General features: G+C 40.4%; 1 protein-coding gene across 1 annotated transcript in view; it reads left to right on the top strand.

Moving 5' to 3' along the window:
- Positions 1-21,354, top strand: part of LOC119410372 (zinc finger protein 236) — a gene marked incomplete in the record, with an annotated part of 129,001 nt that overhangs the window by 99,579 nt on the left and 8,068 nt on the right. Inside the window, 3 exon segments of the mRNA XM_037677284.1 lie at positions 1,149-1,337; positions 10,645-10,774; positions 20,422-20,595. Coding sequence (XP_037533212.1) covers positions 1,149-1,337; positions 10,645-10,774; positions 20,422-20,595 — 493 coding nt within the window.

The following is a 21,354-nucleotide window of genomic DNA, read 5'->3' as shown; positions in this document are numbered from 1 at the left end:
ATATATATATATATATATATATATATATATATATATATATATATATACATACATACAGGAGTTTTAAACCCTTCCCACACTCTTGCAATATTCTAAGCAATGTTTTTAAACTCCAAACGCTCTAAAATGGCAGAGAATGTCATGATCTCTGCTCTCTGCCAAACCTGCCCCGCTCTTGGCCACGCCCACTTCTCCGCTGCAGAGCGGAGATCCACAAGCTGCAGGAGGGAGCTTCTCCCTGCACATGTGGACTGCACACAGGTGCAGCAGGTGCTAAATAATTTAAAATAATTTTAAATAAAAATTCCATGCTGATCTTGCGGCTCATCCATCAATCAGCCAATTGTGTGTCATGTCCAATCTTACTTTGAAAAACAGTGAAAGAACGAGTCTGTGAAGGTAGAACCACGAAGTAGTGAGAGACTACTGTAATTGTTTTAGAAGAGGTAACAGCAGAATAGTGCGCCAAGCGCCACACTTCTGCCCGATCCTTGGCATGGTTTGTTGTTTTTAACACTTGCGTGGCCCTAATGTGAAAAACAAATAACCATCGTATTCTATGACAGTGATTACCCCTTCAGAGCACTTGGGACTGTAATGATGGGTGTTGTACTTTGAGACTCTTTTGAGAACAGTAACTGTAGGTTTTGTTTTTGTTTTGGACAACGGTGGTTGAAGGTTAGAGACAGGATCAGGAGAATCTGTCTTTGTCAAATGAGAAAGACCAACATCAAACCGAGGAGGAGGTCTTTGCAGTCTTATCCCTAACACATCTGTTTCATACAAACTCATACCTTCATGCATGGGACCTAAATGTCTTTCATGTGATCCAGGCTGACAAAGACTCTAATGACCCTCAGAAAGAAGGTGATGAAGAGTGATTTTTATGAGTGCAGCTCACAGATCAGTGCCTCTTATTAGAGTTTAAATGTTTGAAACTACATTTTTTTAAAAGTTTGAATTAAGAAAGCTCTTAGGTGGAAAAGCAACGTATCTTCAAATAATAAAGGTAAAACAGTTTTTGTTTGAATTGAACATAGGTTTAAAATAAACAAGAAAATAAAGACCATCAAGGAACAGCACCAAACTGTGTATCCAGCTATTAGCTGTAAACCTAACAAATCTGTTTTGTTTTGTCCAAAATACAGAATCTTGGTGATAAAGGTGAGAAGGACCCCTATTCAGAGAGTGAGAACCGGAACCATTGCTTCTACTGCGATCAGGTGTGCGAGAACGCCAATTCACTGCGACGCCACTGCAAACAAACACACGGCAACGACCGCTGTCATGTCTGCAGCGTCTGTAACAAGGCCTTCAAAAGAGCCACGCACCTCAAGGTCAGAACCGGAACAGCAAACTAATGAAGAATGCCTTGAATTGTGGATTTTAGTTTATGCTGATATTCATTTGAATGGTATCATTCATTTATCTGCTGAGGTTTTATGGAAGTAGGTTGTGAGAGCTCAAAGCAGAAATGTTCAGCTAAAACACTCTAGATACAAAGCAAACGTGGCATGAAGACTGACTCGAACTGTTTCTCTTGATGAGGGAACACTGAAGTCAGGCAGTGTTCTGCAGCCAGCTGTGACAGATAGCATGTGTGCTTCTCTTTTCCACCAGTCCTCTTCATCTGGTAGAAGCTTAAGAGCCTGAAAGGAGGAGGACATGGTTCACACTTGAGCTTCTCCTCCATATGTCGTTTTCTACTCAAAAGGTTTTTGTCTCTGTAAATGTGCTCCACCACACTGAGCTGTGCTTGCTTTTCTCTATGACTAATGAATCTGGGATTAGGTGGATGTGACAGTGGGAGTGACTGAGCTCGTTCCCATTCAGGTCCCCGGCCTGTTCATTAGTCTCCATCTAAAACACAGACTCATGATTTGTGAGAACGGTAAATTAGAAGGGTAGTTATTTTTCATTTTTATTAGGCTGTGGATAATAATTTGGCCATTCATAGCCAGAACACCCAAATCAATGGTTGTTTAAGTTGGGAACATTGACAAATGAGTGACAGTTTTAGTTGTTTTAGTTATTTTTAGCATGGGTTCGGGAATATTGACAGCTTGAAAAGCTGCTCGCATTTGTTAGACTTCTTGTCCGGTGAAGAATACACACCAGAAATATCTTGATGCATGCTCAATAATCCAGGTAGAAAAATCTAAAAAAGTTAAATCTGGTCCTCTGGACATTCAAAAAAACAAAACAAAGCGTCTGTACTCAACCCTTTAGTTGGCAGCTCCGAACACCACATACAGAACACCATGGACTTTGTGGACAAGGTGAGGGATGTCATCATGGAGACTGACGGAACAATGGTCTCTTTTGATGTCACATCACTCTTTACGTGCATTCCTGTTGATGATGCAGTAGAGGTGGTCAGTTTAAGATTAAAATCAGACACCACTCTGAGCAGCAGGACCACGCTTTCCACAGAACAACTGTGTCAACTCTTGAAACTGTGCCTGCAGTCAACCTACTTCACATATGGGGAGCAATATTATAGGCAGAAACATGGGTGTGCTATGGGGTTTCCAGTTTCTCCTATTGTTGCCAACCTGTACATGGAGGAGGTAGAAAAGAGAGCCTTGACGTCCTTTTCAGGGACACCACCAAGTCATTGGTTCAGGTATGTTGACGACACCTGGGTTAAAATCAAATCTCAGGAAGTCCAACATTTTACTGACCACATCAACTCTGTGGATAAATACATCAAGTTCACAGGAGAAGATGTAAAAAATGGCAAGTTGGCTTTCTTGGACTGTGAAGTCTCAGTCTCTGATAGAGGACATTTGCAAACTGAGGTGTACCACAAACCCACCCACACAGACCAGTATTTGCAGTTTGACTCCCATCACCCTTTGGAGCACAAGTTAGGAGTCATCAGGACTCTATATCACAGAGCAGACAGCATCCCCACTAGCTCAGGAGCCAGGCAGAAGGAGAAATCCCACACAAGACAGGCTCTAGAGCAATGTGGATATCCTAACTGGGCCTTCCTGAAAGCAGAGAAGAAACCCAAACAGGACTCCAGTCAGCCAACAGGTGAAAAGGAGGAACCCAGACCCAGACCAGTGGTCATTCCATATGTTGAGGGAGTATCAGAGAAACTGAGACGTTTATTTTCTAAACATAACGTCCCAGTGGCTTTTAAACCCCAAAATACATTACGGCAAAGACTGGTTCATCCCAAAGATCCAGTCCCCCGGCACAAACAGAGTAATGTTGTGTATGCTGTTCAGTGTCAGGAGGGCTGTGATCAGTCTTACATCGGGGAAACAAAACAGCCACTGGCCAAAAGGATGGCCCAGCACAGAAGATCAACATCATCAGGCCAGGACTCTGCGGTCTACACTCATCTCCAGGCCAGCGGTCACTCTTTCAGGGATGAAGATGTTCACATCCTGGACAGAGAGGAACGATGGTTTGAGAGAGGAGTAAAGGAGGCCATCTTTGTGAAAAGAAATCGTCCATCATTAAACAGGGGTGGAGGCCTCCGGGTTCAACTGTCCCCCCTTACAATGCTGTGATTGCTAGTATCACTCAGCCCTCTGTGAACAGTAAACAGCCATCAGTGTGCTAATGATCCATTGTTAGGCTGATGGTCCTTCTTGAGCATGTGATCAGCTGGTTTTGGTTGTCAGCAGCAAAACTGGTTGATCCACTCTGAGAAGGTGCTATTTAAGAGACTGAGCTGAAAACAGCTCCTCAGACTGAGGAAGTCTCTCGGATGGGAGACGAAACGTTTCTACATTTTTTTGTTGATTTGCTTTGTTTTGTTTTTTTGAATGTCCAGAGGACCAGATTTAACTTTTTTAGACACACCAGAAATCTCAATAGTTGAAAACTTTTCTGATATAATGGAAGGGCTTTGTAAATAGGCTTTTTCTAATGGTTTAATTGTGCTTTTGTGTTTGTTTAAGAAACGTTTATAGTACCGTATTTTCTGCCCTACCCATCGCACCACCCTATAAGTTGCATCAGTCCAAATATGTCTAAAAAAGTTGAAAAACCCATAAATATGTCGCTTCACCGTATACGTCGCATCTATTATGCATTACCACTAACGCATCGCGTTTGTTACAAGTCACCGCTGACAACCCGGAAATGTGGGCCGAACCCGGAAATGTGGGCCGAAGTTGTACCAAAAATCGATTGGCTGCCAATTGGCGGCCTTGGGAGGATGAGCGGGAGGACTTTAACAAGATTAACACTTAAAAACAATTATTTATTTGCTCAAAATTATAGTAAACGTGTGTCTCAGTTGAACTTTTACTTAATAAATGCTCTTTAATGGTCAAATTAGCTGCATTTCGCCGGGGCGATGCAGCTGGTTTGACGGGGTTGCTCCAAGCAGCGAGCAGAAGCAAGGTGGGGGTACTGTTGCAAGCCGATTGAGAATATTCACCAGCTATTAATGACCCAGTCATCCAGGACATGGTAACTTCAAAAAAGTTCAAGACAAAAACAATAAAGTATAAAGTAAAGTAAATAAAGTCCAGTTGTTTTTGTCTTGAACTTTTTTGAATTTGTTATTATAGCCAAGTTTACCTATTACATGATACAACAGCATGCCTTACTATTACTACTACTACTCTGCTGCCATCTAGTGGTTGAAAATGTTAGTGTTCAATATTTTCATTCAGAATGAATGAAAACAGTCATATCTCAGCCAAAAATTGGTTTATAAATATGGGAAAAAATCCATAAATCCGTCGCTTCAGCCTATAAGCCACAGGGCATGTAAATTATGTACAAAAAAACTGCGACTTATAGGCCGAAAAATACGGTACCTGGAAACAGAAATAACACTTCATTCATCGTCATTTTCCTTATTGTGTTGCCTTACAACTTAAACTTCAAATAGATTTTTTTAGAAGATTGTTTTGATTATTGAACACAATTTTGACTTCACATTTGCAAAACATTTCAGCCATGCATGAAGCAAAAAAGATAAAAAAAGAAGACAACTTGATCTTCTAGGCCGTTCTGATGGTGACCAGTCTACTGGGCGGGCCACTCTAAGACATAAAATAATCCACCTTAAACCACTGAAGTGTTGCTACTGCAGTGTTGAAATCCTCAAACGTGAACCTTTTGTCCCAGTCTGAATCATCTGGGAGGTTTTGTGTTTTTATTTTATTTTAAGCACTATTTATCATTTTTGCTATCAATTTATTATCATTTCCAGCCAAGAGAGTTAAAAATCTCCTGTATTTCTCATTTGTTGATTTCCAAATATATTTTACACATGCGCACACACACACACACACACAGAGCTAGGGGTTGAATAGACTAATCAACTAGTCGACTAGTTTATTCTGTGTCATCTCTCGGGTTTTTATATTTCACGTTGACTAGTCAACCCCCCCCCTTTTTCCTTTGACTTATTTACAGTATGATAAATGGTAGGAGCATAAATATATGACCAATGTTTTGTTGTTGGGTTTTTTTTTGTTGTAAATAATAAATGACTTTTTTTTGTTGCAAATAGGATATAGCGTCTTGCGTTCCTATGACGTCATTGACTAGTCGAAGTCAACTCGACTTTTTATCATGTTAAAGTTGACTTTTAAAAATATGTAGTTGTTTAACCCCTACATACAGCCTTCCTGTGGGCCCACCACCTGCAGGAGGGGCCATATGAGCCGGGTGCATGACGCCATGGTCAGTGGCTTTGATGCACTGACCCTGGCTTACCAAAGCTGACTCTTGGGACATGGAACGTAACCTCTTTGGGAGGGAAAGGAGCATGAGCTTGTGAGGTACCGACTAGATATGGTTGGGCTCACCTTAACACACAGCATGGACTCCGGAATCAATTTCCTTGAGAGGGGACTTCAATCCCCACGTGGAGCATGACAGTGTGACCTGGAGTGACTGGAAGGAACAGCCTCTCTGATCTGAACCCGAGCGGTGTTCTGTTGTTGGACTTCTGCACTAGTCATAGTTTGTCCATCATGAACACCATGTCATAAGGGTGTCCATCCATAAGTGCACTTGGCACCAGGACGTCCTAGGTCATAGATTGATGATTGACTTTGTAATCATGTCATCTGTTTTGCGGTTGTTTGTTTTGTACACTCGGGTGGGGGGGGGGGGGGTTGAGCTGTCAACTGATTACCACTTGGTAGTGAGTTGGATCAGACAGCATGGTAAGATGCTGGACAGACTTGGTAGACTCAAACGTGTAGTGAGGGTTTGCTGAGAACACCTGGCAGAAGAACCCGTCAGTAAGATCTTCAACTCAAACCTCCAGAGGAGCTTTACCCAAATCCCAGCTGAGTCAGAGGACATTGAGTCTGAGTGGACCATGTTCCATGTCTCAGTTTTATTTATTTATTTATTTATTTCATCCCTTTTCCTGTCCGGCATTGTGACTCGCATTATGGCTGGCCTTAATGCTCCACTTGATATATAAATAAAACTTTATTAGAATTTCTTTGGGTTTGTTTCAGATGTAATGGACACAGGGATGAAAAACAAAGAAGAAAACAAAGCGGGAGAAGGGTTAAAAGGTAAAGAAGGAGATAGGAGTAGAGGAGAGAGAGAGGGATAAAGAGAAAAATCAGCATCATTGAAGTCTGCCTCGAGACCGACCTGCGGAAAGAAAAACAAAACAAAACTGAGAAACCACAACAACAAACAACATATACAAACCGGATTCCAAAAAAGTTGGGACACTAAACAAATTGTGAATAAAAACTGAATGCAATGATGTGGAGGTGCCAACATCTAATATTTTATTCAGAATAGAACACAAATCACAGATTAAAAGTTTAAACTGAGAGAATGTATCATTTTAAGGGAAAAATCTGTTGTTTCCAAATTTCATGGCGTCAACAAATCCCAAAAAAGTTGGGACAAGTCCATTTTTACCACTGTGTGGCATCCCCCCTTCTTACAACACTCAACAGACGTCTGGGGACAGAGGAGACCAGTTTCTCAAGTTTAGAAATAGGAATGCTCTCCCATTCATGTCTAATACAGGCCTCTAACTGTTCAATCGTCTTGGGCCTTCTTTGTCGCACCTTCCTCTTTATGATGCACCAAATTTTCTCTATAGGTGAAAGATCTGGACTGCAGGCTGGCCATTTCAGTACCCGGATCCTTCTCCTACGTAGCCATGATGTTGTGATTGCTGCAGAATGTGGTCTGGCATTATCGTGTTGAAAAATGCAGGGTCTTCCCTGAAAGAGATGACGTCTAGATGGGAGCATATGTTGTTCTAGAACCTGAACATAGTTCTCTGCATTAATGGTGCCTTTCCAGACATGCAAGCTGCCCATGCCACAAGCGCTCATGCAACCCCATACCATCAGTGATGCAGGCTTCTGAACGGAGCGTTGATAACAACTTGGGCTATCCTTGTCCTCTCTGGTCCGGATGACATGGTGTCCCAGTGTTCTATAAAGAACTTCAAATCGTGACTCATCTGACCACAGAACAGTCTTCCATTTTGCCACACTCCATTTTAAATGACCCCTGGCTCAGTGCAAATGTCTGAGCTTGTGGAGCTTGCTTAGAAATGGCTTCCTCTTTGCACTGTAGAGTTTCAGCTGGCAACAGCAGATGGCACGGTGGATTGTGTTCACTGACAAATGCTTTCTGGAAGTATTCCTGAGCCCATTCTGTTATTTCCTTGACAGTGGCATTCCTGTTTGAGGTGCAGTGACGTTTGTCTGCACTATCTTTCTGTGCAACAATGGTGGAATTGGTGATCCTCTTTACATCTTGGCTTCTGAGAGACACTGACACCCTGAGAAGCTCTTTTTATACCCAATCATGTTGTCAATTGACCTAATTAGTGTTAATTGGTCTTCCAGCTGTTCGTTATATGCTCAATTTCCTTTTGCCAGCCACTTATTGCTACTTGTCCTAACTTTTTTGGGATTTGTTGACACTGTGAAATTTTGAATCAACATATTTTTCCTTTAAAATGTTAAATTTACTCAGATTAAACTTTTGATCTGTCATCTATGTTATATTACAAATAAAATATTGACATTTGCCATCTCCACATCATTGCATTCAGTTTTTATTCACAATTTGTTTAGAGTCCCAACTTTTTTGGAATCCGGTTTGTGTAATGATACTTATAATATCATTATAACGTGTTGTATACGGTACATGGTAATACAAGATGTATTTAGTGGTCATAATGTTAAGACTTTCTGAGGGTTAAAGGGTGCAGCCAAAAGGAGGAGCCATAATATCATAAAAACTCTCAAAACAGTTACCTAAACTTCAGCAAAATGTGAGGAAAACAAGAAGTTTATTATTAATTCAAGGTTTGCTTTGCCGAGCCAGCACTTTCTCAGTTTCATCTAAAGTAAGAAACAGAAAACCAAGAAGCCTTTCTTTAAAATCAAATCTGCCTGTCAGCACCCCACGCCTCTTCAGTGCTCTGTTAGTTGCTGCTGCTACAATAAAATTAGCAATATTTTATGTCCCACAGAAACTGAAGGAATGAAGCTGGTATAATTTGTAGAAAACACATAACTATAAATTATACAGCATTTTTTAATATCTGAACATTTTCATCTGTTATCTTTATTGTTCCTCTTTTTCAGCTTTATATTTTAGCTCACTTGCTTGTTGTTTTCCTAACAGGAAAAGTGAACTTAGAAGTTCTCCATTTGTCAGTTCGACTGAACAGGGAGATCAGTGTTTTCCTTACCATTATCAAAGGGGTTCTCCCAACAGAACCGCTTGCCCCCCCCATAAAGATCATGGCTGTAATAAAAGAATAAACATCTTTATGAGTTCATACGTGACTAATTCTGTGCGGCAGGAAGACACCAAAGTGAAATATCATCACCCGCTCCTCCCACCCCGTGTTGCTACTTCCCCAAAACTTTTGTTTCTAAAATTGAACTTTGCATTAAATGTTTAGGAGTTGAAAGAGTTATCTTTAGGACACAGCTGACTGGCACGGGCAGCTAAACGTCTGCTAGTAGCGAATGTGTGCAGTTTAAATGACCACCTGTGTTATAAAGATAAAATATTACCATAATGAATGTAACACAGTTATTTAAAGGAGAAAACACCATTTCTATGTCAGTTTTAGGAGTTTTATCATTGTAATCAGATTTGTGACTGACAAACATTCACATTATGACAGCTGTTTTTTTTTGTTTTTTTTTTATTCTCATTTTTGGACTTTCTTGGCACTAAAAGTTCTTAAACATAAAAAGCTGTGAGATTGTTTATAACACAAGGCTAACTAGACAGACAGGTTAGACAGAATAAATGCAAAAAGTGTCATTTATTTTTCAAATTTGATCATTTATTGAATCACTGGTACATTCATTCAAAATAGTTGCAACCTGTTAAGAACTTTTTTTTAATAACAGGAGGCGGTTCTTTGACAAGTCCCAAAGAATACACTGCAGTGAGAAAAGCTGCACTCTAAATTAATCCTCAGAGTTTTAAAACTTTTCGTATAATACTTTTCTATAAACTTTCTTTCTTAGTCTTGTTGACACCTCCCCTCCCAAGGCCAAAAACTTCAGAGAAATGCTGATGTGAGATATTTATTGTGCATAATTTCTCCTCACTTCAGAATCTAAACCCCTTTAAATCAGCAGAGGCTCAGGGAGCGTGCCAACATGTACAGTCACTTTATTTAACTTGGAACCAATCTGACAGTTCCAGTGTTTCCCCTACCAGTATCCAAGGAGAGCACCCTGTCCTGTCAACAAAACCTAATGACCTCCCATCGCAATTCCGTTATCGATTGGGGAGCGGAGACTGTTGACAAGGATAAGTGGCTTTGACCTAGCAATAATAAAGTGGCGCTCCATCATGATATAAGTCACGTAACCCCCCCCCCCCGGTCTGACAAGCACCCTGCCAAGGCCCGTAATAGAGAGGAAACACTGAGTTCTGTCTGATACCAACAACCTTCACATCTGAAGAAGTCCTCTTTTAAGGTTCAAGATTTTTTATTGTCATTTGCATCACATGAGGTGGAACAAAATAGTGTTGTACTCAAGGTCCCAGTTACACCCAACAATAGCAAAAATATAAAGTATAAAAAAAGAAACCGTTTACAAGGATCTAAACACTAAACAATAATAATATAATATAATATGGTGTATTAAACAGCAGCCTGAACATGAGTCTATTATGAGCAGATGGGTATGAATTTAGCAGCTTATGGGTAAGAAATCAGCAGCACAAAGTGTCAAATCTCCAATTAAAGTGGCATTACAGTGATTTTTCTCATTAGGGATTCATGAGTCTAACAGCTTCAGGGTAAAAGCTGTTCCTCAGCCTGGTGGTTCTGCACTTAATGCTCCTCAACCTTCTGCCTAAGGGGAGCAGAGCAAAAAGTGTGTGTGCTGGGTGAGTGGGGTCCTTCATGATGCAGGTGGCTCTCTTCCTGCATCTGGAGGTGTAGCTGTCTGTGATGGTGGGGAGGCTGACTCCAACAGACTTCTATGCAGCCTTCACCACTCTTTCCAGCTGTGCAGCCTCCATGTTGATGCTGGCTTTAGTCAGTCTCAGTTCTTGGAGACGAGTTGAAAATGTATAAGGTTTTGTATAACTGACCTGTTGTTTAATATTATGCACAAAAACTGCTCAGCTGTACGTTTGCACAGGAACGCCATGACAACTGAATATTTTCTTCCTTCACCTCAGGAACATGAACGAGTGCACCAGCCAGGCCCTTCACCCAGCTCCCAGAAACCCAGAGTCTTCAGCTGCTCCTCCTGCTCCAAGGCTTTCGCCAAGCGCAGTCAGCTGGAGAGACACAACCGAACACACACAGGTGGGAAGAAACAAGTCGTTACCGTATTTGTCTTCCACAGAATCTACAAGATGACAGATATTTACAGTTGGTCTGATGTTTTACTGATGGATCTAATCAGCTCTAATTTTTATTTTTTATTTTTACTCTTAACTGGTGTCTCTCTCAAACATTTTCCTGAAGCTTAGTAGCTGGTTGTTTTAATAAAACCTGAATAATTCATCCTCTTGGGTCTCATATTGGTTGCATGTGTTGGATGGCAGAGGATGTTAATTAAATTGTGTTTATTATGTTAATTTACAACAACAGCTTGTGAACTGAGACAGATTTACTTGGGCATTACAGCCCTCATTAACACTAAATAGACTATTAAATTAGCATTTTAAGTCTTAATTTGAATGGATTAAACTAGAGTTTAGGTACAGTGACTTAATAGAAACACAGAACATAAAAGCTTAATTTTTAAGTCTATTTTTTCTTTTTCACTTACGGACTAAGATCAGTGGTCTGCAGCCTTTACAGTCCTTCCCCCAGAGAAACCCAGACCTCCCTCTACCCTGCAGTACTCCCCAGTTCCTCCTGGGGGATCCCAAGGTGTTCCCAAGACAGAGAGGATCTGTAACCCCTCCAGTGAGTTTTGGGTTGGCCTGGTGTCTCTTTCCAGTGGGACATGCCCGAAAAACCTCCAAAGAGAGGCATCCTAATCAGATGAACCACCTTATGTGACTCCTTATCAATACAAAGGAGCAGCAGCTCTACTCTGAGCTCCGCACTGATGACGCACTCCTCATCCTCTCTGTCTCTAAGGCCTGGCCACCCTATGGAGGAAGCTCCTTTCAGCCACTGGTATCCAGGATCTTGTTCTTCCAGTCATGATTCAAACCTCGTGACCACATATGAGGGGCTGAATGTAGACAGACCAGTAAATAGTGAGCTTTGCATTTAGAACTCAACTTTTTCTTCACCATGACCGACCGAAGCAACGCCCTCATTACTGATGGCCCCATCTGTTTATCAATCTCCTGCTCTATTCCATCATCATTCATGAACAGGATGCCCAGATATTTAACCTCCTCCATCTGAGGCAAAAATTTTAGACCCAAATGTTGGACATTATTTATGACTTGTTCACTCTATTAAAAACATTTATTGGTTTGAAATTTAATTTTTGATCAACTTTTGTGTTTTTGCTCTGAGTGCAAAATTGCACTTCTTCTTCTTCTCCTCCTCCTTTTCCTCCTCCTTCTTCTTCTGCTTCTCCTCCTTCTAGTTGACCAGAGTAGAGCAGAGTCTTGCCTGTAGAAAACAGCCAAAGAGTCCACATGTGGCCCCAGAGCCGCAGGTTGTAGACCCCTGACTACAGTCCTACCCATGTCAAACAACATGTGTACATGAAAGGGTCACATCTGGGAGAAGATGTTGGTTTGACAGCTGAGCGTACTGTGATCAGTGCTTTCAGTCAAAACTCAGCCTGTTTGTGTTTCTGACTAAATGCTTAATTTTTATAATGTTACATTTATGCTTCTGTCACCTTAGACAGTTTTAGACTAATGTGCTGAAACAGAAACTTTGACTTCAGGATGTAGTCAAGCCGTTTGTAGTGTGATGAAGGCTAAGAGTCCAAATAACAATAAGCAGAAAAGTAAAGCAGACGAGGTCCTTGTTCCTGTCGTTCTTCCTGCTGTTTGATAAATTATTATTATTATCAGCAGCTGGTTCTTTAAGCTCAGGGCTCCAGACTGGGACTCTGAGGCAGAGCAGCCAGGTTTTAGATGGAGGAGCAGCAGAAAATGTGTTTTAAGCTTCATTATATGTGATGACAAAACACCAGAAGGGTTCAGTCTGTGAGAGAAAAGATGGGACAAAGAGCAGCAGGCAGCCTGTTGTTGTCAGGGGGATTAATTCTGTCTCTGTCAACTAGGGCTGCAGCTGCTGCTGATGTTTCTAAGTACTGTATCAGATATGCAGTACATGTACTATTTCAACCCTCTCAACTCATACCTTCAGTAAAATTGTTGGATGTAACTGGGACCCTATGTACATAATTTCTTTCCACCACATGCACCACATGTGGTGTGAACGACAACTCTCTCTCTGAGTCTCTAAAAGCTGCACTTCCCCTCAGATCTGTTGCGTATGATTGTCTTTGCCTGTAGTTGTAGCTGAGTCATTCCCAACGCATATTCTGAAAGCTTTTCATTCACCAGGTTTGACCAAAACAGTGAAAACATAAATCCTGCTCATCATATGACAGTCTTAATTAAAAACTTTTCAAACCTTGAAGGGTTTCGTGATTTCTCTGTTAGAAACAGGGTCGTCTGGGTCTGGATGAGATTTCGGCATGTTTGTGATGACGAAGTTGCTGTGAAGTTTATTGGTTGAATTACTGGACCTGAAACCTTGCATATTGTTCCTTACAAATCCAAAACTGTCTGTTTTTCTTTTTGTAGAAATATTTATTAGAAACTAAATCATCTGAATGCTGGTGAGCTTTCCTTGGATAAAATCCTGCAGCTGTGTTTACATGGACATAAGTAATCGGATCAAACAGCCATTCGGAATAAAAATGCGTCATGTAAACACTCCGTTCGAAATATTTCTTGTTTATTCAGCACGATCCAAAATAATTTGTGATCAGAACAAAACGGGTGGTTTACGCCGATTCATAACCTGAATGGTGCGCATGCAAACGCTTAATCTGTTCATTTTTTTCTGATCGTGAAAAACTGACCTGTGTCATGTGCGACCTATGTCATTTCCACCTGGCTAATGCTAATAATATTAGCATGTCAAGGGAGCAAAACTGGTCGGTGAGCGACAACATTTCTACTAGAAACTTTGAAAGAGCTCAGAATGATCTGTATTACCTGTAGCTCAGTCAGAGAGTGCAGTAACGTCTCCACCTTCATTAAAACCTGTCACGGGTCCATTTTGGGTGCTCAGGTTTGTTTACGTTCACCCCGGAAGTAAAACTTCTTCTGTGTTTTTTTTTTAAGGAGAGTTTACCACTGTAGTTGAACATATGCATGACATATATTCATACTGTTAAAACGGATTCTTTCATTTTTCTGGACTGTTTAATAACGTGCACCTGAATTTCATAAAATGTGGACGGAAACGTTAATTATCTTTGACTCACCCAAGACAGTGGGTCATTTATTAACATAATCAAGTTTAACACATCACACATTTACATTAATTGGCAAGAATTGAAAATAACGACAGCTTATTAATCAGTTTTTACAGGAAGTGAACAATACGGCGATTGTTTTCTCACTTCCAGCAGAACGACAAACGTTATTAATCACAGCAGACGTCAACCACACGGCGGTGATTGAAAAACTTTGCTTCAGACATTTCTAAAAATATCTGTAATGATTTTTAGCAGATAGAAGAATTTTAAAGATGGAAAGATGAAGTTTATCTTGAGAGAGATATGTGAGGGAATTTGTCTGTTTTAACCAGAACATGCACGCTCCTTTGGAAATCAGCTTATCCCGACGGTACACTTTTGGTGAAGATCGACTTTTACCTTTCTGAAGATATCTCAGTTCCGGCGTAAAGTTCCACTTCGAGCCACTTTTCAGCGTCTCCTTAAGAACAGCTAAACCTCCGGAGTCGTGAGATCATCCAGGCCAGACTTTCATAATTCCCAAATCTTTTCTCTTCAGTTTGATTCTCTTTTCAACAGCATCCTGAATTCCAGCCTTCAGGAACTCTGGAACTGCTGAGTTTCAGAACTGCAGAACTTCCTGCAACAACTGGAAAACTAGCTTGAACTAGGAAGTGCCAACCTTTAAAGAAAGCTCACTTCCGGTTCATTTGAGAGTTTCTGATTGGTCGATGGACCAAAACAGAGGTGTGTTTTGTGATGTAAGGTGTTATGAAAAGTCAAGGAAAAGATTAAGATTGTTTAAGGACAGACAAAAGATATCATGAGAACCTTCAGACTTCGTGGAGTCAATTCTCTAGTATCTTGCTGTAAAAGTTAAACATGACATTTCTTTTCAGTAAACTTGCAGTTGACCGAAACTTGAACTCTGACCAACTTCCATCACTTGCTCACTTCAAACAGACGATCAAGAAATTGAATCATTACTCTGTAACGTATTCCAACTTGATTTCACTTTGAATGAGGATTAAGAATCATTATTACTGTTTCACAATTAATAAAAATGAGTAGTTCACTTCAACATTCAAACATTGTTTGAACTAACACAATTTGATTATCAAACATTTGTAAAATAGTAATGATAATAGAGAATAGTCTTCTTTTACTTGATTGATTCAAGAAAGAAAGTCTCAGGATGGGTCAACCTGTATTTCTGGATGCAAATCAATGAAATAACAAGTTCTGTCCCATATGGTCCTTAAGGTCAAATCCTGACCTTAGGCTTAGTTCACTACACCACTCTGCACACATCAGTACTGCTGCTCAGAACAAAGCTCGCTGCATGTAAACGCTCGTCATGAACAGATTGTGCCCATGTAAACAATACATTTGAATTATTTAATCTGAAAACATTTCAATCCGGTCAAAAAATGTTGTGTATGTAAACATAGCTACTTAGTGTGTGGGTAAAACGACTTCATTTCCTCCTGCAGCTTCTCGTAGATCCACTGAACTAATCTGTCTAGTTCTAACTTTTTCTCCAGTTCTTGCAGGAGGAATCAGGAATCCTTGTTCTTTGTTGATCCGATCGCTCAAAGCACATCTCTACAGTTGTTCTTGTGGCGAGATCATTTGGTTTTACTGAAGAGCAGCAGCTTTCAAAGCATTTATAACGAGAAACACTTTAGAAAGTACTAATCTCTTGAAATACTGCCTGTTATGGTAGACATTAAAATCAGAAGAAAAGCTGCCAGGATTATATTCATATCTGAGGAAAACAAATAAAATGGTCAAAAATTGCGGGTTAGGATGTGACAGTTTCTTGCATAAGACCACAGTTCTGCTTCTTCTACTCAACAAATTAATTCAAACTTTAGGTATTTTAAACTTACTTGCAGCTTTTGCACATTTAACTTGCAGAACTTATAAATAATTTATTTCTGTCCAGTTTCCAAAGTTCTTTAAATATTCTCTAATCTGTTTTTCTTTTGGTGTAGAAAGTGTAATTTCTCTAAACCAATTATCTTTTTAGGTAACTTTACTGTTTAGTTTTACGTCACACTTCAGCCTATAGTGATGAATTAACTTGTTAAAGTTTTAAATAGTTGATGTTAAAATTTCTTGATCACTCAAGGGATTTAGAGTTCCTCCAGTGGTACTAAAAGCAAATGATCAGTAGATCTAAGGGATCTGGAGGGCCCATAAGGCTGCAGGAGTCTTAAATACATTCATGGTCACGTGTAAAACTTTAACATCAAATTTAAAACAAACAAGGAGCCAATGAGGAGAAGCCAGCATCAAATAGAGGTTTCCACTTTAAATAACTAATAGCTAACTGACTTAAAAAAAATTGTAGTTCAGTTTAAGAAAAAAAAATTCTGTTGAGTGAAAAATTGTGGATGTATTTTGCATACCTGCAAACTTGTCGCTTTTCGACAAAGTTTGCAGATTTCAAGCAAAAATATGTCATTTAAGTGAATCATCTAACTCCGAAGAGGGTCACAGGCAGATGTAATTACCCATTGACTGGACTTGCATAGTGCTAAGCTAGCACCACATAAGCTGTGCTACCTAGCTCGCAACAAAGCTCGCACTAGCTCGTAAGCGCTAAGCTAGTGCACTAACGTAGTGCTAGCTTAGCAATGCGTAAGTGCCGGTAGTTGTCGACCCACGGGAGAGGGGATTAGAAAAGCGGAGCGCCACGTCTGTAGCAGCTTAGCTAGTGCGTCTGTATTGCGTGCTGCTCGCTTTGTGCTACGTATTTAAGACACAAGTTTTTGCTATTAGCAAAATGCTCTGCTATATTTGGTTTCTCTGGTTGGCTTGCTGCTGGTATTACTTGTTTATTTTTTGGTTGACGCCGTATTTCATATGTGTGTCCCAAATAAATTAGGATATGTTTGTAAATGTCTTTTTTACTAAGAAGCATGTGGTCTTTTCCCCCCAAAAAATTCTCAGAGTAGAGTACAGTATACCAGAATGCTTGATTTACATGTTAAAAATCACAAAATCTGCACACACACACACTACAGACACTAGGTTTGTCACATTTTTCATCCTTGTGAGTGTGCAGGTATGATTTTGTGGCAATTTTCTGAAGGAAAAAAAGGGCGGGGGGGGGGGCGTTCTTTACACTCGCTATGCCCTTTTTTAAATGTAGTCCTGAGTTTGACCTTCCAGATCAATCGGATAGTCGGCAAGGAGGCTCTGCTTTCCTGTCAATCCCACATGAGCCAACGCTGTCAGCCGTGGAACCTTTTTATTTGTTTTCTAAACTCTACCTTTGAAAAATTCCAATGCTTTGTTTTGTTAATTCACCAACAAGATTTTGTTTTCACTCAAACCAAAACGAGGCGACCGCTATCAGCCGCCTGGTTGAGCTTGTGGATTTACTGTTTCATACCAAATGTTTACTCATGCACAACCCACGTGTGTTTTCTCTTTACATCAGATCTAAAACAGTTTTGTTAAATGAGATGAATGATTGCACTGCGGCAGAAGGAGGCAACTTTTCTGGGTCTGCCACCTTTTGACGATTTTTACAGCATCCCTGAAATGTGAAAGCAAAGCAACCACACAGAGCAACCTGTAAGCTAATATAGAAATAGAAAGAATAGAGGTAGAGGTAAAATAATTACTGAAAGGAACATTATTTAATGATGTGAAAAATAAAAGATCAAAAAATGAATTTATAATGGATTTCAACTGGGTCAGTTCTGGAATGTTATGAGAGCATTTCAAATGATTCTGACAAAGTAAAAAAGTTTTCAAAGGATTTTTAGGATTTGTCAGGGACGATCGCGTCAACAAGAAATACAACATTTCATTAAAAACAGGAACAAACTTTTAATCATAAAATCTTCTGAGGATTAAATAAAATCTAATCAAACACATTTAACCAAAAAAAAAAAAAAAAACCCACGTAAATTGTTCAGAGATTAATATTAAACTGTTAGTGCTCAAATCTGATTTTTCTTTTTCTTATTATTTTTTACAAAAGCTGGGTTTTATAAAGAGTCTCACAAAGTGTTTCATAATCTGCTCTTATTTTAAATGTAATCTTTTTATTCATCACGCATCTGGAGGTAAATAAACGTAACAGAGTTCAGTGGTTAGCAGCGTCTCTACCCATGCTCTATCATGAAGCTTTTAGAGGTTTAGATTTAAACCAAGGGAGCTTTTAATGCGATTGAAACATGAAATTAGTATCTATAGTGTTTGTCTCCACGTGTTGAAATTAATCATCATAAATCATTCAATGGATGACAAAACTGACATGCTGAGCAGGACTTCGGAGGAAAAATTAGTTCCTCCTCTTGAAAGTGTGGTTTAATTTTCTGAATTAAAGGAATGGTATGCAACAAAAATAATACACTAAAATACAAATTTGACTTATTTTGTTGTTGATTTACTGCTGTGAAAGCTGATCTAATTTAGATTTTCTCTTAAACACCCTGGTCTAAGTTCTGGTGTGTATTCTCAGTCATCCAGGACGTGGTTAAAAAAACACTGTCAAAATTTTAAAAAACATCTGGCTGAATCTTTAGAACGTGAGTATCCAACCTAAAACCACCTTCACCGCAGTCTCTATTCACACAAGGAGAGCTGTTGGTCAGGCTACTTGTTGTTGTATCATGTTCTCTAAAATAGTTATTGAATCAAGTGTTTACTTATGTATGTAAACGTAGATATTTAACAACCCATTAAAACACACCAGAATGCAAGAAATGGCATCTACTTTCTTAAAATTGTTCTGGGGGAGGACCCCCCCCCCCCCCCAGACCCCTCCACCACTATGTCCCCTCCACATTACAAATGCTTCTGACGCCAATGCCTAGAATCACCTGTAGATTAAACTACACCCCCCTTATCATGGAGACTCATCAGGGTCTTTATAAGCCGGGCCCCCAGAGTAATGATTTACTCACCTGCATGAAGGTGTCAGAGTGAACCTGACTGGGAATCAGGCTTAAGGCTGATTTATATTCCTGCAGGAGTGCTGAAATCGTTTCTTGCTGACATATTTTTCTTCTTGCACCACCTTTGAGAACCAGTTCTGTTCACAACCCTCCATCAGAACTATTGTCTTGCAGAAAATGTGCCAAGTATTGTGATTGGTCAGAGAAGGGTGAGTGGTGGTGCAGAGGTTAGAGAAGGTGGCCCTGGGATCTGAAAGTTGCCGGTTCAACTCCCTGGACTGACAACATCAAAATGTGGGTGGGAAAGGTAACACAGTCAAACCTGCCTCCACCTTCATTTGTCCCACTCTGGGCCCCTGAGCAAGGCCCTTAACTCTCACCATCTGCTCCCGCAGGAGCCCTAGACAGCAGCGCTCTGCTCCACACAGAGGGCTGTGGTGGCTCAGTGGTCTGTGATTGTGTCAGGAAGGACATCCTGTGTAAAAACAATCACCAATTCTTCATGCAAGTTAGTTTGCTGTGGCGACCCCTGAAGAAGGGAGCAGCTGAAAGAAGAAGAAAAACAATGATTTGTCAGAACTCTGTGTTTCAGCTGGACTACACTAATGTTATTCCTGCTCTGCTGAGGATCAGCTGGCCGAGGCTGTTAGAAGATACAGCCATCTTTACAACTTTTCCAGCAAAACATGTCAAATAAATCTTATTAAGTGTCAAGAACTTGTGGAAGGAGACGTGGAGACACAGGAGACCTGTGGCAGTGCTGAATCTGAGGGAGTGTCCTCGCCTGAACAGCGTAGGGACGTGCACCATCTGTCTGAAACAATAGCGTTCTCTTTAAGACAAATTTACAAATTGGCGTTTCTCCTCGATGAACACCAGAAGTACCAGATCTTCCTCCATCATCAACTGAAAACGTTCTCTCTGCCAACCGTTCTGTTTCTGTTTTGTTTCTGTTTGTGCTGCAGTGGGAGGGGCTTACCAGGAGTTCTTCTCTATGTAGTCAACCTGATTCAAGATGGCCACCACAGCTAATTGATGTTAGCAAACATAGTTTTCACACTCGGTTTTACAGACGTTTAGCTAGAATAAGCTGTGGTAGTAGCTGAGAGTCATCCCCTACACATAATCTAAGCGCATGATCTTTGGAGGAATGCAAGTTTTTAGACCACATGCGTGCGGGCACGTGTGTGTGTTTTAACATAGATGCAACGAAACAAGATGTTCCTCTTCTGTTAGACTGTTGGATGTTGTGTATCGATGGAGCAGCCTGAGTGTTTTTGTGCCTGAATCACTCGTTCCTTCATCGTCAGAGTTGTTTTCACAGCTGATTGTTGTTCATTACAAAAACTCTCTTCAGTGGCTGAAACAATGAGTTTCTCTTCCCCTGTGTCGATAACGTTTGCGTCACAAATCTTGTCCTCTTCTTGAGTTTGATTGGTCAGTGGGGAGAGAAAAGAAATGTGCTGCAGTGGTCCAAAAATACAGCTTTACCACTTGTTGCTTCTAGTTTATCTTTTTTTCATCTTATCTATATTTAGTAGCTTTAGAAGATCACTGACACCTTCGTTTATAAGCACTAAAACAGCTAATATGCTACCGCAGCATATCAAACCCAGCTGTGGTCTGTTGTTCTGCAGGTGAGCGACCCTTCAAGTGCAGCCAGTGTGACAAGGCCTTCAACCAGAAGAGTGCTCTGCAGGTCCACATGGTGAAACACACGGGGAAGAAGCCCTTCAAGTGTGAGGTGTGCTGCATCAGCTTCACTCAGAAGAGCAACATGAAACACCACATGAAGAGATCCCACGGCTCTGGTGAGCACAAACACACATGTGCACCACAGTGAGCCTGTCTCTTCGTGCGTCTGTGTCTTTGATCCAGCGTCACTCGAGTGAGCAGCACTCACTCGAGTACTGTATCAGGGTCCCTTTTTGTCTGATCTATCATGTTTGTTTCTAAATATGTCTTTCATTCTTCTAGTTTCCATAAAATCCAGGCTCTGCTTGTGTTGGACATTAAAAGTGTTCTTAGAATCCTTCAGATTGTAAAAACCCAAACACGGGTCATATTGAAATTTTCCTCTTGTGCCTCCTTTCTTCCGTTTATCTGTTTAGAATGAGTCTTTTCACTGCCAGCAATTCAGGTAAATTAAATTAAATTCCATTTAGTTTGTGTATATATATATATATAATATTGTCCAAAGCAGATTAGTCAAAGTTATCTATCTAAGAAATTAGCAGATTGTATTGAATCTCCACTTCGTCTCAACCTCCCATCATGAGCTGCATGTTGGCGACAGTGGAACAAAAAACTCCCTTTTAACAGGAAGAAACTTCCAGCAGAACTGGGATCAGGATGGACAGCCATAGGCCTGGACAGGCTGGGGTTAGAGAACACAGGAGAGGAGAGGACAGCCAGTACTACATGTAGTTTTTATGGTCCAGATGTAGTTTTTATAGTCCAGATGTAGTTTTTATAGTCCAGGTGTAGTTTCTATGGTCCAGGTGTAGTTTCTATAGTCCAGGTGTAGTTTCTATGGTCCAGGTGTAGTTTATATGGTCCAGGTGTAGTTT

The sequence above is a fragment of the Nematolebias whitei genome, chromosome 5, assembly GCF_014905685.2.
Source record: "Nematolebias whitei isolate Nwh7 chromosome 5, NemWhi1, whole genome shotgun sequence".
NCBI classification, from domain to species: Eukaryota; Metazoa; Chordata; class Actinopteri; order Cyprinodontiformes; family Rivulidae; genus Nematolebias; species Nematolebias whitei.
Note: the sequence above shows the minus strand (reverse complement) of the source record. Positions and strands in the feature narration are given on the sequence as shown.